The 21,344-nt window shown below is 41.7% G+C and overlaps 1 protein-coding gene across 1 annotated transcript in view; it reads left to right on the forward strand.

The window, feature by feature from the left end:
• The window catches only part of LOC309702423 (protein NLRC3-like), a 226,620-nt gene that overhangs the window by 193,293 nt on the left and 11,983 nt on the right, over nt 1-21,344 (forward strand). Inside the window, exons 5-8 of the mRNA XM_082527141.1 lie at nt 13,128-13,206; nt 14,768-14,972; nt 15,124-16,921; nt 18,858-19,031. Coding sequence (XP_082383267.1) covers nt 13,128-13,206; nt 14,768-14,972; nt 15,124-16,921; nt 18,858-19,031 — 2,256 coding nt within the window. The remainder of the gene's footprint in view (nt 1-13,127; nt 13,207-14,767; nt 14,973-15,123; nt 16,922-18,857; nt 19,032-21,344) is intronic.

Raw genomic sequence — 21,344 nt, forward strand, 5'->3', positions numbered from 1 at the left:
GAGATGGTAACAATGAGAGCTCAGGAGATGGCAAATACACTAGAAGAGCTACCTTTATATCACGCTGAGCTGAGGGTTTGTCAAGCCCAGCTCAGATTTTCAGGAGAAAGGTGATCTGAACCAAAAGCAGGAGGAGGTCATCACTGCTGGACCGAAGGCTAAGAAGGAAGAGCTTCTGCTGTTTGCAGTGTATACTGCTGTGGATGCTGTATCGTGTGACATGCACAAGATGTTTCATTCAGACTGAACTCTTTCTTTGTAGTGTTTACCTGGAGAAGATCGGAGGGGCTGGCTAAAATGATGAAAGCTCGAAGCAGATTAGAACACCGCTTTGAAAACTTGTACGTGATGCTGTGGGGTTGATTCAGTGACCTTGTGGGGCCATAACAGAGAAATGACAGCAGTGTAGTGGATCAAATAAAGAGTGATGATGTTATATTTGTGACTGTAGCAGGACCAAGGCTCAAAAGGTTGCAGGCGTTGTTAATTGAGCAGAAGATGGACGGCATCAAGCCCTCTCCTCGACAGCTACAGGATCACAGTCTGCAGGTTCAGTTATGCAACGTTTTAGCATCGATGCGTGAAGTTAAGAGCAGACAGGGAGGTTATTTTTGCACTGGGCTGGAATGACTCAGTTTACCTGTCAAAGGCTATCACGGCTGGGAGAAAACCCTCAGCATTAGTAAAGAAGGACCACGGTGGCCTCTGGGTAGAAACACTGCAGAGTTCATGTGGATACGCTGCTGCATTAGGTCAGATAGAAATATCATAAAGCATCATTAAGTAAAAACGTTTATTAAGAACAAATGTTTAAATATTGTTAACGTGTTTCCCAGAAACATCTGTAGAGACAAAGAGCTTTCTGTTGTTGCTTCGAGGAAACAAGCTCTTCTTTTTAGTTTTGTCCTGGTATTTATTCCAGGACGGACTCATCCACTGAGCAGTGTTTGGGTTTCTTCCTTTTCCTCGTTCTGGATGCAAACTATTACAACTCGGGCTTTATTTCAGTGACAATGGCCTTAAGCTGCAATACAACAGGAAGTTACTCATATATAGTAATTTCCCAGACCATATTAAAAATCCATTAACAGGAAATACAAATGATGGGACAATGCCACAGCATGGACATTAGAACAGTTGGGAAAATTTACCTGGAAAAAGGTGAAAATGAGGCTTCATTGAACTGGAATTACAAAGACCAGGAATGTGAGATCCACCAGCCACAACTGAGGGTTTTTACACGTCATATCCTCAAAGTAGAACTACAGTGATCAAAAGAATCGACTTTAATGTTATTCTTTCTTTATTTATGTCAGATTTAACCCCCCAAAAAGCTTTAATCTTTAACTAGTCTTTGGACGTAGCTACAGTACGGTCAGGCTGACAGTTTATGGGTAACATGTGGCCACCAGGCACTGCGACACACTTCCATGTTATATTACCTTGGCGTCCCGTAGGAATACAGGAGAATCATGTGAGGAATCTAAGAGTTGTTTCTTAATTCAATTCAGTTTTATTTACACAGCACCAAATCACAACAGCAGTCGTCTCAAGGTGCTTTATACTGTAAGGTAGCTCGTACAATAATACATACAGAGAAAAACCCAACAATATGACCCCCTATGAGCAGCACTTTGGCGACAGTGGGAAGAAAAAACTCCCTTTTAACAGGAAGAAACCTCCGGCAGAACCAGGCTCAGGGAGGGGCGGGGCCATCTGCTGTGATTGGTTGGGGTGAGAGAAGGAAGACAGGATAAAGACATGCTGTGGAAGAGAGACAGATGAACCGCTGAGTGTTGTCCCGTCGAGGTGGCTCTTCTATGTTGTGCATTTATGGCACCAAACCACAAATGCAAAGGAAGAAAGGGTCGAGGCACAGCACCCAGCTGCCTGACAATATTCAGGCAACCAGGGCCGTGCAGAGAGGTTTAAAGGGGCGGGTGCTCAAAGTTAGAAAGGGGCACATTGAACCAGGCTGAATAACAACAACACACATTCATCAAGAATCTAATATGGGAAGGGCAGGGCTGTGTTGATCTGAGACTGTAGACAGTAAAAAGTCCACAGGAGAGATGGTAGCTGATTAAACAAGTGTCATGAGATAATAACAAAATGCAAAGATTGGTGACAGCGCTTGGAACCATAAGGCAACAAAAAACTGTGAGAAATAATTTAGGCTCTGCCTGTGAATCACTCTTTGCTTCTCTTCTTCCTTCCATCCCATCATTTCATATATCACTCTGCACTTGCTGTCTATGTGAGAACAAGGCACAACTTGTTATTGCAATAAACTATAATCTAATTATCCACACCTAACAACTCCTGCACTTAATCAATAATAAAATGATGACAGAAAAATGTTATAGCCCTGCCTTTAGTAGCCTCACACAGCTCCTGCTGTTTCCTCCTCATGTCCTTACCAGCCATGTCTGCACAATGTTATATCATGAGGAATATGTTTTTAAATCCAGCTAAATAAAACACACACATGCACACACAGTGACATTTTAGACCTTCTTCAGAATACTGTATATACTATGGGCATCATGGTGCTGATCCAGAATCCTTACATTATTATTTATTACTAGAGCTACAATAATAAAGCAATGAGGAGGGGGAAGTAATAAATATGAAATAATGTATTTATGATGATTCCATTTGTTTCACTATCCACTCTGTGCAGGGCAAAGCTTATTACATGTTTAAACTGTAGAGATACAATCATTTTACTGCTGTAAAATCCAACTTTTGTCTTATTTAAAATATAAATCTAATATAATCTGCTTCTTAATGTATGTTCTTTAAAATACAGCGTGTGTTTTTAATATATTATAATTATAATAATTATTATGTGAACATGCATATTAGATGGTTTTTTTAGTGAAATATAATCCCTCCAGAAAGGCAGGAAAAGCCCGGAAACTTACTTTAAAACTAAATAAGTTCTAAATACTTTAAAACTAAATATGTTCCCTAAAACGGTGACAGAGCTACAGACCCATGACAGCCTTACACAGGTAGCCAGCAGCTGTGACCAGCACTACCTGTGCATTTAATAAAAGGACAGGTAATGTTTGTTGCGCTGTTGCACACACAGCACGCTCGTTTGTTTCAGTTCGTCAGTAGCAACAAGACAGCTTACCAACGTGTACGTAATAAGCTAATACTCCTGTGTGCTACACACTACAGTGTACGCTGTACACCTACTTACTGGTTGTGTCGCATCAGTCTGTGTCTCTGAGTTAACTTGTGTTTCTCCTACAGCTCCGGACCGCTAAAAATGCGCGTGCTCTTTGTGAGCTCGTTCCCGGCTCGTAACCAGCGCGTTCTGCCGTCAAGGGCGATCATTGGTTAGATGTGATCATGTGACTGATGCAAGCCAGATCCTTTTATTTAGCAAAACTGTGATTAATAGTTAAATATTATTGTTGAGGGGCACAGACAGGACTCCGCACGCACACACACATAAAAAAATAATAATCTTTTTTTTTTTTTTTAAAGTTGCCTCAACAAAAGGGATCCTTGGGCACCCATCAGGAAAGGGGCGGGTGCTCAAGCCCCTCTAGCCCCCCCTCTGCACGTGCCTGCAGGCAACGTCCAAAGCCCCACAAAGGACCTACCCACACCCCACTGGCCCCGCCCAGATCAAGGAGCTGTCACAGCAGACAAAAATGTGAAGTCCGCACATAGTCGCCATGGCACCCACCAACCCACCACACCATCCCCCATGGAGCTACCAGGAGAGGCATACTGGCCCACTGAGGATCACAGAGGAGCAGACCCAGGGGGGCTGACAGCACAGCCCCCACCCACCAGTCGTGCAGCTTATTTTATCTTGTCAGCGTGAGCCCCACCTAAAGGGGACAGAGGGATTAGTGAGTTGCATTAGTGGGGCAGGAGAGAGTGAAGCAGGGGAGCCAATGTCACTGCGATACGACTCCTCAACACCATCCAGCCTGCCCCACCACTCATAATGAGTCCTGCTGTGCTCTGTAGCAATGATGCATTTTATGTGTGTGTGCCAGGTTAGTGCTGTGGATTCAAAGGAGCACAGTTCCACTAAACAGGAGATCAGGATAAACCCCAGTAACCAACCCTGCCCCCGCCATCACATATTCTCAATCCCAACAGAGGCCAGCCCCACAATGACATGCCACACGTGATACACAGCCAACATTACTGTTATAATTACATGTTTCCTTTATTACTTTCCTTTCAACCTATTGATTTTGCACCTTAAACTTTCTTCGGTTGCTACAAGCCACAAAGTCCTTTATGGTTTGTCTCTGTTGTGTGGAGGGCTGTTTTTAAGAGCTCAAAAATGGGTGTATCAGAGTCAAACAGGCAGCACAGTGGAAAAGTGGTTGGCACTGTTTCCTGACAGCAAGAAGGTTCTGGGTTCAAATCCAACATCTAAGCTGTTTGCATGCTCTCCCCATGTCTGGGTCCTCTCTGGGTTCTCTGGCTCCCACAGTCCAAAGACGAGCAGTTAGTGGGGTTAGGTTGATTGGTGTATGTGCCCATGAGTATGAGTGTACACGGGTGTTTCTCTGTGTTAGTGACAGTCTGACAGAAGGCTGCATCCCTCAGCCTCATGTGGGCTGTGTAGCCCCTTTACCACTGCAGTGAGAGCTCAGACCTGTTTCTGGTGGGTGGTGGACTCCTCCAGGGCTTCCCCTGATTCCCCTTCTGCCACAGAAGACTGTGGCCTCAGAAACTCATATCTGCTTTTTGCAAATGAAGCGAACCTGTTGGCTTCATCAGCAGGGGCGGATCTAGAAGGGTGGCATGGGGTGGCAAGTGCCACCCTAAAATGATCCCTTGCCACCCCAAGTGCCACCCCAGTTTTGCATATGACAGTGTTGTTTATTAAAATAAGTTTAACAGTTTGAGCGTAGTTACAGTCAGCAGTGAATATAAATGCTAGAACTGGATATATTCCATAGTGTCCCCCCCCTCCACATTAACAAATGGTTCAGCCCATAGCAGGACCGGCTTTTTTCTTGTTTTCAGCAGCAAGCGATGCTTATGATTGTGCCAGAGCACATTTTGAACAACACCATGGGAATTTCTGATTTTACACAGGTGGGTGGTGTTAAGGTTCACAATTGAGGAGGGAGAGTACAAACCACTCTTGGTCCAGAAGCTCTTGGTCAAACAATGATTTTAATGAACACACGTGTGGGAAGACACTGTACGCAGACAGCCAGTAGTCCTCGACTTAATCAAAGCATGAACAGATATTTTATAGCATCAGGGTTTGATTTACTGACGCCCCTTCATGCGTCACAGATACATTTTATACATAGATCAGACTTTTAACCCAGAAGATCATCTTCTATTTTTATGGCTGGTACTTTCCATTCTTGTCTTAAAGTGAATTGTTCCTCTTTCTTGCCGAGACAACAAGGACGGTTCCTCTTTTACCGAGACACTTTTGTAGTTACAACCAGACATGACTAATCTCTCCTCTAAATAAATTTAACTCATGTGTGTGTGTCTCGTCCTCAAATGCTCTTTCTCAATTCACCTGTTGCACTTCTGACCTTTTACCAGACCAGAGGCTCACTGAGACTATGTGTATGTCCTCTACTAAATAAATGTTTTAACCAAGAACCTCTACTAAAACCTTAATATAAAATGATCTGATATATAAGTGTTTTGTAAGCATGTATTGCAATTCCTTCGATGGCTCCAAGTCACTTGCACAATAGATTGTCCGAACATCGCGCCGAACAAAGCTTCCGACCCCCAATTAATTGACCGAGCTCCAACTCTTTAATAAGCACAGATATGCATTGTGTATAAAATAGTCATAGCTGCTTAAGGCCTTCTTAAAGCTGTCTGTTACATTGTTAAAGCCTCGTCTTAGCCTGCTGCTCAAAATAACTATCTGCTTTCACTTCTGCATACAACTTCCTGTCAGCCTGCAACTCAGTCTTTCTGAAAGAGACACTGTTTAACCCCTGAATGCAATATAAACTCCAGATGTTACACTGTGGAAATGAAGGAAGGTGAGTGCTATTTTAAATGGTTGTAGAAAATGAAAAAACAGCAGGTGTATTGGCTGCATTTTTAGATAAATAGTTGTATCTGTTTACAAAATGTACAATTTATATTTGCATTTCAAGTTATAAACATTTACCCAACACGTCTGTGGTTTTTTTACAGTAAAAAATACTGCTAGGATTTTAGGTTCTTTGTGTGATTTCAGATCAGTAATAGTTATATTAATAGTAATAGTAATACTAATGCAGTATGTCAGTGAAAAAACAACTAAATTCAGTTGAGCTGAAAAGATACCAAACAAAGCAAGAGGAGGAAAAAATAAAATGAAACAATCTGAGGGTGAAATACAAACGTAAACTCAAAGGAGTCACAAATGTCCGGTTGTATTTCAGACCTCAGAGGGTGAATCCAACAAATCATGAAAAATGAGGTTTACATGTTTGTTCATGACAGTGCAGATTTCTGACATTTTGTGTCATTTAAGCTGCAACAATGTGACTGTTTTCTAACAAAAAACAATGAAACTTAAGTTAGACTTGTGTTTGTAAATGAAGCGCCCCATGTTGTGTAGCTTTCTGGAGTTTATACTTATTGGGCTACATATGTATTTAATATACAGGCTGTACAGTACATAACATCAAAACTCACATGTTTCATGTAACTAAAGTGTGTAATCATGTGGGTACAGACAATAATTAAGTTATAGACTATATTTATATGAAAAACGTGCATACTTACTGCATTTGAATCATTTTAACCACATGTAACCACCTGCATATGTGTTTGGGGGGAAAAGGCTTTGATTTTGCCACCCTAAGAAAATTTCTCTAGAGCCGCCCCTGACCATTTCACAGGATTTGCATTTAAAGATGCAACAAGACTAAAATGGTTAGGGTCAGGAGGTCAAAGGTCAGAGCTCCTGTGGGTCTGAGGGCGGCCTCACACTGGAGAAGGATGAAGGAGTCTGACCTGAGCCAGTGTTTGACATGAACACATCAGCACTGCTGTCAGTGAGCCTAACGACAGCCGTTAGCATCATTTCAGTGTTTCAGTCATAAAAACACTTCCTGTCACTGTGGTGGTTACAGTGACATCATGCAGTTTGTGCTTTGACCTCCAGAGGGCGACAAATCAGCACAGACAGAGAGCTCCATTCAAACTTTGCTGCCATCAGGAATAATTCTTCAAATATAATCATCAGTGTTTGAGCAGTTATGATATCAGGGACAATCTAGACATGTGTGACAATACTGAACATGTCACATGACACACCTCAAACATCATGTGATCCACTCTCAGTCTGCACTTTCATTCATGACTTCAACAGGTTGAAATGAGCTTTGAAGAAACATTCAGTGAAATAAATCTTTCATGGATTCATGTGAGCAGCAGATGAACTTTGTACCAACAACATCTTCAATAACAGAGTCTGAATGAAGCTCAGGGGCCCGTTCTTCGTACGTCGCTTACTACATCCAAGATCAAATGACACATCCAAGATCAAATCATCGCGCTAACCGTGAGCTCGCTAATCCGGTTCCCCGAACACACCTGCTGTTGACGATTACTACAGCTGGACGCAGGAATGTGACATCACTGGGTGTCGTAAAAGGGGCTACGCATCGATAGTAGAAACATTGATCGGCAACCCGCTGATTGGTCGGCGAAAATGTCCAAGGGGCGTGCTCGGTATTTTCCGGCAGCAGAGCAAGAACTCATGAGTGAGGGATTTCAGGAGTTTCAGAGTTTAATTAAAACGCAAGAGAACACTGCAAAGGCTGCAAAAGCAAGGAGAGAGGGCTGGCAGAAAGTTGCTGACAAATCAAACTCGTAGGTAATTTAATAATAATAATAATAATGGATTGGATTTATATAGCGCTTTCCAAGGCACCCAAAGCGCTTTACGATACCACTATTCATTCACTCCCACATTCACACACTGGTGGAGGCAGCTACGGTTGTAGCCAGGCTGCCATATCGCGCCATCGGCCCCTCTGGCCAACACCAGTAGGCGGTAGGGTAGATCTATCATATGACACTATATTGTCCAATATCATATGGCATTATATTATATTATAATATGTTATATTATATCCCCTTTCACATTAGAGCCACAACAGGACCCACAAGAACATGGGAACAAGTAAAAGTGGAATACAGGAGTATTCTACAGAATGGTAATATTTATCTCTTAGATTGCTTTGCGTCTCTTGGCAAGGTAATACTGGCCTGTAATACTCTGTTAGTTTGTTCATAACAGCAACCAAGAAAAGGGCAGAGGAAAAAAAGACAGGTGGTGGTCCTGCACCCCCTCGTCAACAAGTTGGTTAAGTAAATAATACCCTCACGGGAAAATTGATATCTCTCTATGAGCACACTGTCGCGCTGAGCTAAAGGATCCTGTCTGTCCCGCAATATACGCTGAATTCTGAGGACTCTCCTTATCAATCTTGCACCTTCCGCAATGGGTTGGTCGCGTATACGGACAGGACATGGCTGCGACAGGCTTCCCAAATCCACCTTCGCTTTTATAGCCGTGGTCTCTCATCTTGATTACACGAAGTAATTTACAATTACTACTCTGAAATATGAATTACATCTGTAATAATCACATACATGTAATAGAATGTTAATAGTACATTTCCCTTTTTTAGGAAATGACCTGTATGTATCTGTGTGACATCAATAAAAGGATCAAGTGCTGCATTATCTTTAGTTACATTGATAATATTTATTTATGGTGAAACAGTGGAAAAATATCGCTGTTGCTTTCGTATAAATGAAGCGGACATACCTGCGTGGCCGCGATCTAATCCTGTTTACATAAAGTAAACCTGCTCCCGAGCAGGTTTACGCTTACGGCTCTGTTGCTATGACAGCAAGTCCCGGATGAGCTTCGGGGAACCGACTGATCCAGGATCACGCGAAATCGTCAACAATCTAATCCGGCTAACCTACTTAGCGAGGTACGAAGAACGGGCCCCTGGTGTTGATGCTGCTCACTGATTGGACGCTTGCTTTCAGCTCTGCTCTCAGTCTTTACTGCACAGGTGAAGGTAGAAAGTGTGACTGGATCTATAGACTGGAAACAGAGAAACATGCTGAACATTTGAAGCTTTGCAGCAGAAATGTTCATGTTACAAATACAGCAGAGCTGATCTGGGATCAGTGTGTTCACACCTGCAGCTACAACAAGGTTTCATGTCTCCACACGTCAGCATGTGAACTTTACTCTGACTCAGTCTGAGCAGTCAGACGGCATATTTTTAAAGTTAACACATCAGCACACACAGAGCTGAGCCCCTCCCACCTGTGCTGAGTTTCAGGTGGAGCCCCGCCTCCTTCCAGGAAGCAGCTCACCTGTGTGTCCGTGTTTAGTGTCCAGGTGTGGAGTGGAGCTTGTTGTTGGTGTGAAGAAACTGTAAGTTTGCTTTGTTTCCTCCTTTAACAGTTTGTCTTTAGGAACTTTACTGTTTGTTCAGCTCGTGTTTGATTTCTTCACACAACAAACTGTGTGTGTTTGTATTTCCGGTCTCTCCATTAAAGTCAGTGTGTAATGTTTCCTGGCTAACATCAGCTGTGTGCAGCTTAGTTCAGCACAAATCTGCCGCTCCATAGTTCACGGTAACGGACTCACAGCTGGACCAACGAGGCCGAGTGTGTCCGCCACTCTGAGCTACGTTCGTGTTTGTGTACTTGTAGTTTGTACTTTGAGTTCACTCAGAGCCCACAGAGGACGCAGCGTACGTGATGACGTCACAGCCCTTTACCTCCTTTACTGTCACTGTGATTAATATTTACACACGAGACACCTGCAGAGCTCTGACGCTAAGCTAGCACACAGCATGCTAACGCTAAGCTAACACTAAGCTAACGCTAAGCTAACGCTAACAGTTCTTACAGACACGAGTTAAAAAGCTGCTTTTAGTGTGTGATCAGAGTCCAGGACTGAGAGCAGCAGCAGAGCTGATGGATGATGAATTACTGGATGGAAGAAGCTTCTCATTAGCAGTGAATCAGTGTGTGTGCAGTTCTCTGCAAACTCAGCAGGAAGAATTAGTGTGAAGCTTTAACTCTGCTGATCCTCTTTGAATCCTGGATCAGCTGAAAGGTTTAAAATGTTGTTCACACGGGTTGGACTGACTGAAGCTTCCAGTCACAGTGAATCAGTGTGTGTCAGTGAATGCATCGTGTGTGCTTCAGGCTCCATCTAGTGGACTGATAGCAGAGCAGCTGATGGCAGCTTCCTTTGCCTCACACTGCTGTCTGACTGCATCCAGCTGACACTGAGATGAAGCAGGAAAGAAGCAGCTGATATTTGGACAGCACACATGATGAAAGGAGGATTTCAGCTGATGTGCACATGAATGATTTGTGTTTCCTCTGCAGGTAGAAAGTGTGTGTGAGCTGATGTGAATTGAGCAGCATGGATCAGTGTGAGGACAGAGAGGAAGGAGTCCCTCCCTCTAAAAGCACTCTGTGTGGGGAACATGAGAGTCAGACCAAAGCTCAGAGGTGAGATGACCATCTCTAACTGTCCATGACTCTTCTCCATGTCACAGCTCAGCACTCACATCACTGCTGCATCATTATTCACAGGAACCAGCCTGGACCTCCACCCAGCTCTGTGTCCTGTGAAAGTAACTCAGTCAAAGATGCCATTAAGAGATTTGAGCAAAGACAGTCAGCTGAGAAAAGGTAAGCTAACACCAATAATATCAGCTGATATGTGATGAGAATTTTACTGAAGATTTATAACTTTTTCAGGATCCATCAGAGACTCAAACCTGGACCTCCACCCAGCTCTGTGTCCTTACAGAGTGACGTGTCTTTTGGTCGTCTCATTAATTTTAAAGTCCAGCCTGTGTCTGCTGCAGAGAGGTGAGCTGTTAGCAACATGAACTCTTTGATTAAACTGCTTGATGTTGTTGGATATAAACTACAAACACGTCGTTCCCTCAGTCCCATTTAAACTGTCTTTTAAAACAAGCCTTTGGTTTCTAAACAACTGAAAACCCACTTCAGCAAACAGGAAGTGATCTTAGCGTCCGTCCACTTCCTGTCAGGCCCTGCAAACATTTCATATTGAAGAAAAGTCGTTGATATCTCACATTTTTACTCCACCACATTCAACCATTTTGACATTTTACAGCATGAAACTCTTGTCACATGACTCCTGTTATGTTATAGAGTCATGTGACCACCAGGGAGGGATTTGTATGGATGAAACACATTCAAATCAATCTGATTCATCAATGGAAACATTTTTGGTGTAAATGCAGCAACACTGAAAACGCTGAAGATAAAAACACAACAGATGAAATATGAACAAATCGAGGCTTTGAATACACGTGTGTGTGTTTGAGACACAGAGATAAATGGATTGTGTGTCTGTCCTATTGCTGCGTGAGGGTTTTATTGTAGATTTTGTGCGTGTACACTTTTGACCACGAAGGTGTTGAAAGGGCGTAAAACAGTTGGAGGCACAAGAGTGAACACTAGTGCTGTCAGTAGATTAAAAATGACTAATTAATGACACAATCTTCTGTCATTAATCCTGATTAATCACAATTACTTGATCAATAGCTGCAGTTACATTTTTCCAACTTTATATTTAAGCCTGTAACAGACGTTTACACCATATAATGAAGTCAATGCAGAATAAACACAAAGAATGTTAAACGCTTCAATTCAAAGAGACTTTGAATAGTTTTCAGTCTTTAACTCAGCTTCTCTGCTGTAAATACAACTTTGGAACAAACATATATACTAAAAGCTAAGTGTGCACTAATATATAATAATATATAATCTATATTACTGCTGTTAATGAAAATGTTTAATCAGACTCATCACAGGGTTACTGTGGATTAATTTGGATTAATCACCATTAAACATCATTTTTAATGTAAACGAATCAAAGTTCATTTCATGAGCAAACAGACTCGAGAGAAAAGGGCAAATTTACACACTTAACATGTTTATTGAACATGTAAACATTGATAAACCTCCTGAATGAGCCGACCCCCCCAGGGACAGTCCTGCATGCTAATGATGGGCTCTGCTCTGTACCTGCAGGATTCTGTCAGCCACAAACTCCTCAGCTGATCCTGAATCTGAGCCCATCTGTCAAACAATCATTTTCTTGACAGGTCTGTGGAGGTGGCACTGATCCTGCAGCAGTCTAACACACTCTGTCACTCTTCTTCAAGTCTTTGACACGAGGAACCAAAACTATGTTATTAACAACACTAACAGGTCTGCAGTTTGTCCACTTGGCAGTTGTGTCATCAGTGCTTTGCATCGTTGTGATATTTTAAGCTGGAAGTGCTTCGGTGACAAGAAAATTCCTTCTGTCACGATGTGCAGAATCCTTCATGTTGGTCGGCTGGTCCGTCTTGTTATTTTTTTAATACTCAAACTTTCCATCGAGAGGTCAGTGTGTGTTTGTCATCTTCCATATTGAGCTGATTGGTTCAGCTTCCGTCACTAACAGATGTGCTGCACATCTGCACGTGTGCAAAGGTAACTCTACTCGGACAAACTGCTCGAAGTGCGTTGATAGAAACATTTCAGGGATTTTGAGTCGTTCTGCTCTCCAGATGTGTCGTGTTAAAGGTTTTTATCATGTTAATCATGATAACAGATGAACCCCTAACCCTAACCCTACATGTTAATTTTGACAGCACTGCTAAATCCTTTTTAATGTTCTTCTGTCAGATCATTGATTAGACTCGACTCCAAATACGAGACTCGGAAAACTCAAATGAAAACTCAAATCAAAGCAATGAGAAAAGGACTTCTTGTGTTAGAATGAAAACATATGGAAGTGGTCAGGTTTCAAACACTCGATGAATCTACTGCACAGTTACATTCAGGGACCTTTGGCCTCCTGAGAGCATTAGTTGATGGTTCATCACAGTTTTCTCAAAGTTTCCTCTGAGCTTCTGCAGCATCATCACTTCCATCACTGATGAAAGAACGTTCATAGAAAACAGAAAATATATCTTCAGAATCTGAGAGTCTAAAACTTGACAGACTTGATTCAGATGAAGTTATTTGAGCAGAAACTCCTGGATCGTTATCCTGTGTTGATCTAATCCTTCATGGTTCCTCCACAGAGTGGACCAGCAGAGCTCAGAGGTTCCCAGTGGTCAGTCTGCCCAGCAGCATCAAACACAGCTGGACTCCATATTTATGGTCTGTACATGTACAACAACTACTTTATTATTAATATTAATAATAATGCATTTATTTATAGGTCCCTTTCAGAACACCAAGGACTCTGTGGACTAAATGACCAAAAGAAAACAAACTTTGAAATCAGACGGTGCAAATGTGATCACAGGGAAACGTTTTAAACATCGAGGCTTTAAACAGAAACCAAAGTGAAACAGTTTGTAGTCGAGATCAGTGGGAATGAAGCTGAATAACTGTTTCTTCAATAACTTTGAGCTCTTAAAAAACAAAAAGTCAGTTTTTCTGTAGAGCCTCTCAAGTTGGTGACAGCAGCAGTGGAAGTTCACGTGTAAACCAGAGCAGCAAATCAGGTCCAAATGTGTTGTTCACAGTGAGTGGGATCATCATTGGCTGCTATGTTAACCTCCTGCAGCAGGATGTCTTTGGTCAGAGAATGGATAGATCACGAAGTCATTGTTGAGTTTAGGGAGACAGTAGACAGTTGGAGGAGGTTCAGCCAGTTGACACACAGTAGATAAAATAACTGAAGGCAGGAGCAGACACCTGTATGACTTTCCACCTCTCACATAGATTATTGTCCCTGGGCAGCGCCACAGGGCTGGTAGATGTAAACAAAGCTGGAGGAGAGGATTGATTCATCTGAGAAAAGTCACAGAGTTGTGTCTTGATGCTCAATCATCCAGGTACGTAAATCCCAAAAAGCTTGATTCTGTTCATCTGGATGTTTTCAGTGGGAGAAACGTTTCATCATCATCAGGTGACTTCTTCAGTCTCAGCTGACTGCAGGTTTCAATCTTATAAACAGGACATTTGTATGACTGAAACCAGCCCACTGAAGGAACAATGGGCTGGGAGGTCAGTTCATTGATCATTGGTACGCATATTGTCAGGACCATTGATCAATGGTTGTTGATCAATGGTCATGAGTCCAGTTCACAGAGAGCTGGGGAATGGCTGCAATCACAGCATGTAAGATGGTGACAGTTGTACCCTTGGGCCCCTCCTCCATTCAGAGATGGTCTTTCCTTTTCACATAAATGGCCTCCTTGACTCCGCCCTCAAACCAGCGTTCACATTTACTCAGGACCTTCTTGATGTGAAGTTCTTCTGCTTCGCTGGCTGCTGTGTCTGTGGGGATGGTGTTTGTTCTGTGTTGTAGTGTCCTGATGACGCCCAGTTTGTGCTCCAGTGGATGATGAGAGTCAAACCTTAAATACTGATCTGTATGTGTAAACAGAGTGAACCTTTAAGACCAGTTGTCTGTACGATCAACTCAGTCACCTGAAACATCTCCAAGTTTCTGGCTTTGATCATCAACCTGTTGGTAGTTCAGCTCTGAACACCAGTGAAATGTTTCTCCCACTGAAATCGCTGCATTCATATGAACAGCATCAACGTTTTGGGATCATGGAGTTGTGGACAAAGTCTCAGTTAATCAGATAAAGTCAAACCTATAATTGGTAAAGAGTTCGCGGATGATATGCCCCTTGATCGTAAAGAAGTGGATGTTGTGTGGACTAAAGTTCAGAGTGGTGGGTCATTCATAAATATTCTGTTCCAGCTGCTGGAGGACAACATCATCACTTTTGTGAAGAACGAGCTGAAGAAGATCCAGAAGGCTCTGAATCCAAATAAGCCCCAGTGCTTGGAGTTTCAGAGGGAGGATGATGAGCAGAGGAGAAACAGCAGAGAGGCATTTGTGAAGATCACAGTGGACTTCCTGAGGAGAATGAAGCAGGAGGAGCTGGCTGACCGTCTGCAGAGCAGTAAGAGGATTTATCTAAAGATTTAAGCTGCTGGATAAATGAGACACTTGTGACACCAGTGTGTTCAGTCATTTCTCAGTGGGTCAGAAATTGTCATCAGCATTTTGTAAAATATGATTGTTAAAGTTGTATTTTTATTATTATTATTCAGAACTTCCAGCTGCTGTTTGTCATCGTAACCTTAAGTCTAAGCTGAAGAAGAAGTTCCAGTGTGTGTTTGAGGGCATCGCTAAAGCAGGAAACCCAACCCTCCTGAATCAGATCTACACAGAGCTCTACATCACAGAGGGAGGGACTGCAGAGGTCAATGATGAACATGAGGTCAGACAGATTGAAACAGCATCCAGGAAACCAGACAGACCAGAAACAACCATCAGACAAGAAGACCTCTTTAAAGCCTCACCTGGAAGAGATGAACCAATCAGAACAGTGCTGACAAAGGGAGTGGCTGGCATTGGGAAAACAGTCTTAACACAGAAATACAGCCTGGACTGGGCTGAAGACAAAGCCAACCAGGACATCCAGTTCATATTTCCATTCACTTTCAGAGAGCTGAATGTGCTGAAAGAGGAAAAGTTCAGCTTGGTGGGACTTGTTCATCACTTCTTTACTGAAACCAAAGAAGCAGGAATCTGCAGCTTTGAAGACTTCCAGGTTGTGTTCATCTTTGATGGTCTGGATGAGTGTCGACTTCCTCTGGACTTCCACAAAACTACAATCCTAACTGACCCTAGAAAGTCCACCTCAGTGGATGTGCTGCTGATAAACCTCATCAGGGGGAAACTGCTTCCCTCTGCTCGCCTCTGGATAACCACACGACCTGCAGCAGCCAATCAGATCCCTCCTGACTGTGTTGGCATGGTGACAGAGGTCAGAGGGTTCACTGACCCACAGAAGGAGGAGTACTTCAGGAAGAGATTCAGAGATGAGGAGCAGGCCAGCAGGATCATCTCCCACATCAAGACATCACGAAGCCTCCACATCATGTGTCACATCCCAGTCTTCTGCTGGATCACTGCTACAGTTCTGGAGGATGTGCTGGAAACCAGAGAGGGAGGACAGCTGCCCAACACCCTGACTGAGATGTACATCCACTTCCTGGTGGTTCAGGCCAAAGTGAAGAAGGTCAAGTATGATGGAGGAGCTGAGACAGATCCACACTGGAGTCCTGAGAGCAGGAAGATGATGGAGTCTCTGGGAAAACTGGCTTTTGATCAGCTGCAGAAAGGAAACCTGATCTTCTATGAATCAGACCTGACAGAGTGTGGCATCGATATCAGAGCAGCCTCAGTGTACTCAGGAGTGTTCACACAGATCTTTAAAGAGGAGAGAGGACTGTACCAGTACAAGGTGTTCTGCTTCATCCATCTGAGTGTTCAGGAGTTTCTGGCTGCTCTTCATGTCCATCTGACCTTCATCAACTCTGGACTCAATCTGCTGGAACAACAACAAACAACATCCAAGAAGTCTGAAACAGGAGAATCTGCAAAGAAACACTTCTACCAGAGTGCTGTGGACAAGGCCTTACAGAGTCCAAATGGACACCTGGACTTGTTCCTCCGCTTCCTCCTGGGTCTTTCCCTGCAGACCAATCAGACTCTCCTACGAGCCCTGATGACACAGACAGGAAGTAGCTCACTGACCAATCAGGAAACAGTCCAGTACATCAAGAAGAATCTCAGTAAGAATCTGTCTGCAGAGAAAAGCATCAATCTGATCCACTGTCTGAATGAACTGAATGATCGTTCTCTAGTGGAGGAGATCCAACAATACAGGACTTCAGGAAGTCTCTCCACAGGTAAACTGTCTCCTGCTCAGTGCTCAGCTCTGACCTTCATCTTACTGTCATCAGAAGAAGATCTGGATGAGTTTGACTTCAAGAAATACTCTGCTTCAGAGGAGGCTCTTCTGAGAATGCTGCCAGTGGTCAAAGCCTCCAACAAAGCTCTGTGAGTAAACATGTTGTCATCGCTTCATTATTAAAATCATGGGAAATAAATCAGAAATGCTGAGTTCAAAGAGCACTGTAACATTTTTTTAAAATAGTAAATTAAATGATCATCAGTCACTCGGTAAATATATGGTAGTTTTAATGTTTCACTCCAGCATTTCTAAAACACACTTTGTTCTGTAACTCTTATCAAAGGACAATCCAGACCCAGCCTATAAGAACATGAGCTCTGATGCTTCAGCCCCTCTGACAGGTTTATTATCCTCAGCTTGTTCATTTGTCTCCAACTCCAGGAGTTTGGTTCTTTTATTCTAAAGCACAAACTTCACCTGCCAGACTTCACCTACATCTTTTTCTGATGTTCATAATTTAAGCTCAAGTTTGTATCTCACTTTCAGTGCACACCCTCCCTTTTTAAATATAAATCTCTGCTGTGCTGTCATGTTTTCATCCTGTATGGAGGGAGAAACTCGGTCTTCATTACTGAAATTGCCTCTAAGGTCGTGTTTCTTGTCAGTAACCATATGTAACTGTAAGGCTTCCATAACCAGTGTTATCACAGAATTACAGTGGGTTCACTCTGGGTCCTCTACAGTTTCTTCCCACTGTCCACAGACATGCAGTTAGGTTACCTGGTGATCTAAACTTCATGCAGGTGTGAGTGAGAGTGGTTGTCTGTCCCTCTGTGGGCTTAGTGGAAGAGACTGGATGGATCTCTGCTTTGTCTTTGATATATGCTGACAGCAAACATTCTCCATGAAGTCTGCATTTCAGCTCATCTCCTTTATACACACCTTTAACAGGAAGAGTTTTATACAGCTAGTGTTTAAAATCCAGTGTTATTCACAATACACAGGTAATGAGCATGATTATTGAATTACTAAAATTTTCTAAAATAATTGTTTTAGTTAATATTGTATGACAGTGTACACAGAATTATTAGCTCAGTAGGCAGAGTGGTCGCCCCATGATCATAATGTCAGGGGTCGAATCCACCGAATAGTTACCTTGTGGTACCCCTGAGCAAGGTACCATCAAGGTACCAATCATGTGCACTGGACTGGTAGCACTCATAGTCTCATAGGTTTAAATAAATTAAAAAAAAAAAAAGGGTTCAACATATAAACAAATTTAATTTGATCACATATATTGTTTTTTTTTTTTTGTTTTGTTTTTTTTTTTTTCCTTTCTCTCACAGACTGAGCAGCTATAACGTCTCAGAGGAAGGCTGTGAAAATTTGTTGTCAGTGGTAAGCTCCCAGTCCTGTAGTCTGAGAGAGCTGGACCTGAGTACCAACAGCCTGAAGGCTTCAGCAGTAAAGCTTCTGTCTGCTGCAGTGGAGAGTCCACATGCCAAACTGAATGTTCTGAGGTCAGATCAATTTGTATTATGTTTAGTTCTGTTTGTTTATGTGTTTGATGTTTGTTTTTGTTTATATCTTTATCCAGTTATCCTTGTCTCATAGCATTTTTATTCATTTCCAAGTTAAGGTAAACTTATACTAACCTGCTCAGCACAAGACAATAAGCTATTGCACCCTGATTACACTTTAACAACAATCTTTATTCATGTTTTTATCTTCAGACTTAACATCTGTGAACTCTCAGAGGAAAACTGTGAAGCTCTGTCCTCAGTTCTCAGCTCACAGTCCTCTAGTCTGACAGAGCTGGACCTGAGTATCAGAAAGCTGCAGGATTCAGGAGTGAAGCTTCTGTCTGCTGGACTACAACGTTTAAACTGTAAACTGAATACTCTGAGGTCAGATCAGGGAACAGTTTGTTTTTAGAATTCTTAATTAAAGTTCATCCATATGATGTTGTATCTTAGTATGTTTGTTTCCTTTAAAAAATAGAAAGTCAACATTTAATGTTTTGAAATGTATTAACAAACTCTACATGAGTACTTGTTTTATAGATTGTCTTTTATTTTTCAGACTGAGTGGCTGTAACCTGTCAGAGAGAAGCTGTGAAGCTCTGTGCTCAGTCCTCAGCTCCCAGTCCTCCAGTCTGAGAGAGCTGGACCTGAGTAACTCTGACCTGCAGGATTCAGGAGTGAAGCTTCTGTCCGCTGGACTAAAGAGTTCACAGTGTGCAGTGGAAACTCTCAGGTCAGGATTCAAACTTTTCCACAGATGATCATTTGAAATGTGAATTATATTATTGTATAAACAGGTAACTTTTACAGCTGTCAAGTGAACTTTTATTCACATTTGAGTGGATAATTGGACTCTGAATTACTAAAAGTTGTTATAGTCATGTCTTTGTTTATTTAAAAAAATACTTCACGTACTGCCTAATTTAAAGATTTAGGCTCCTTTGGGCCCATAATATATATATATTTGATTTCTTTGTGAATGAAATTAGGAGGATATTGGCGACTGCTGATTGGCTCGCTGTTTGTTTTTTATTCACAGTACTTAATTTTAAAGGCTGATTTCTCAAAATGAGATGTTTATCTTTTCTTCTACAACACGTGGAGCCACCAAATCTTCTTGCTTGATTTATTCATTACAGTTTGATTTAAAGAATATTAGACTCGTAACATAATAAATATATTTATTTCACTTCTTCTTGAGAGAAAGAAAGGGATGACTGGGTGAGCTCCAGTGGTTCATCCCAGCAGAGAGAGCGGCACACTGGGCTGCAAATGATCACAGTAGTAATGGCCATAGTTTGATAAAACAGGCAGTCTTACCCTGTAGATAATACAGGGTTCTGGTGCCGATGTGGGGGAGGGGAGTCGCCCGGTACTAACTACATACTACTAACTACCTCATCCAGATGTCTTCCCTACTAAACCTGATAAGAAGTAACTGCAGTAGCCTTATAGGTCAAATCAGTTTCACCTGTTAAAGTTAGCTCCACTATTAATTAGGGGTGGGGGAAAAAATCGATACTGTGTAGTATCGTGATATTTTGTTTGCTAATAATGTATCGATACAGGGACAGCAGAAATCGATATTTTGTTACAAACAATTTTTTCTCTGAAGTCAACATGCTCTGGAGTCAGAGCATGTTGACTTCAGAGCATGTTGATCCTTTTTCTGAGCAACAATCCTGACATTCCTTCACTGTCCAAATGTGTTTAACTTTTTTTTTGGCAGCAATAAACATGACAGTTTACTTATTTTAATTTAAGACATGTTTAATTTTAATTAAGTTTGAAACTTTTTTATTTAATGTAAAATTATATATTTTTTTAAATTTACTTTCAAATTCTTCAGTTGCTGAAGGGGCTGCATAGTTTTCATAAATTGCATAGTTCAGAATAGCTATAATTGTACCAGATGGTTGCATTCAGTTAAGTTGGACTAGACTGTAATACAAACCGTTCAGTTTGTCAACAATAAAACTGACTGAAATGAGAGAAAGACTGAGTGTGAGACTTTGATATTAGATAAAATGAATATTGATAAAGTTTACCTTTATGTGCAGAATTTAAATATCGCAAAATATTTTAAAAAATCGCAATAATATCGTATCGTGCGTTAAGTATTGTGATAATATCGTATCGCGAGTTGTATGGTGATTCCCACCTCTACTATTAATGGTGTCACTTGTTATTTCTGGGATGAGTTTAGTAGCCTGAACAGCTGCTTAAAGGAAAGTAATTAAATAATAAAAATAACCTAAGTCCGGGGGAACCTGCAAGAGCTGTTTGCACAAAGAATAATGCTCAGACTTTGAGGTTTTATCGTTTTACACAAGGTTTAAAAATGAATGTCCACAATTGAATTGCAGAAATTGTTATTGAGCTAATACTGATGTAGTTGTTATCTTTGGTAAGGAGAGGTTGGAGGAAGGATGAGCACAGTCAGGCCTAAAGATGCTCTTAATAATAATAATGGATTGCATTTATATAGCGCTTTTCGAGACCCTCAAAGACCCTTTACAATCCCACTACAGGGAGTGCAGAATTATTAGGCAAGTTGTATTTTTGAGGAATAATTTTATTATTGAACAACAACCATGTTCTCAATGAACCCAAAAAACTCATTAATATCAAAGCTGAATGTTTTTGGAAGTAGTTTTTAGTTTGTTTTTAGTTTTAGCTATTTTAGGGGGATATCTGTGTGTGCAGGTGACTATTACTGTGCAGAATTATTAGGCAACTTAACAAAAAACAAATATATACCCATTTCATTTATTTATTTTTACCAGTGACACCAATATAACATCTCCACATTCACAAATATACATTTCTGACATTCAAAAACAAAACAAAAACAAATCAGCGCCCAATATAGCCACCTTTCTTTGCAAGGACACTCAAAAGCCTGCCATCCATGGATTCTGTCAGTGTTTTGATCTGTTCACCATCAACATTGCGTGCAGCAGCAACCACAGCCTCCCAGACACTGTTCAGAGAGGTGTACTGTTTTCCCTCCTTGTAAATCTCACATTTGATGATGGACCACAGG

This window comes from Aulonocara stuartgranti (assembly GCF_965226115.1).
Source record: "Aulonocara stuartgranti genome assembly, chromosome: 3".
NCBI classification, from domain to species: domain Eukaryota; kingdom Metazoa; phylum Chordata; class Actinopteri; order Cichliformes; family Cichlidae; genus Aulonocara; species Aulonocara stuartgranti.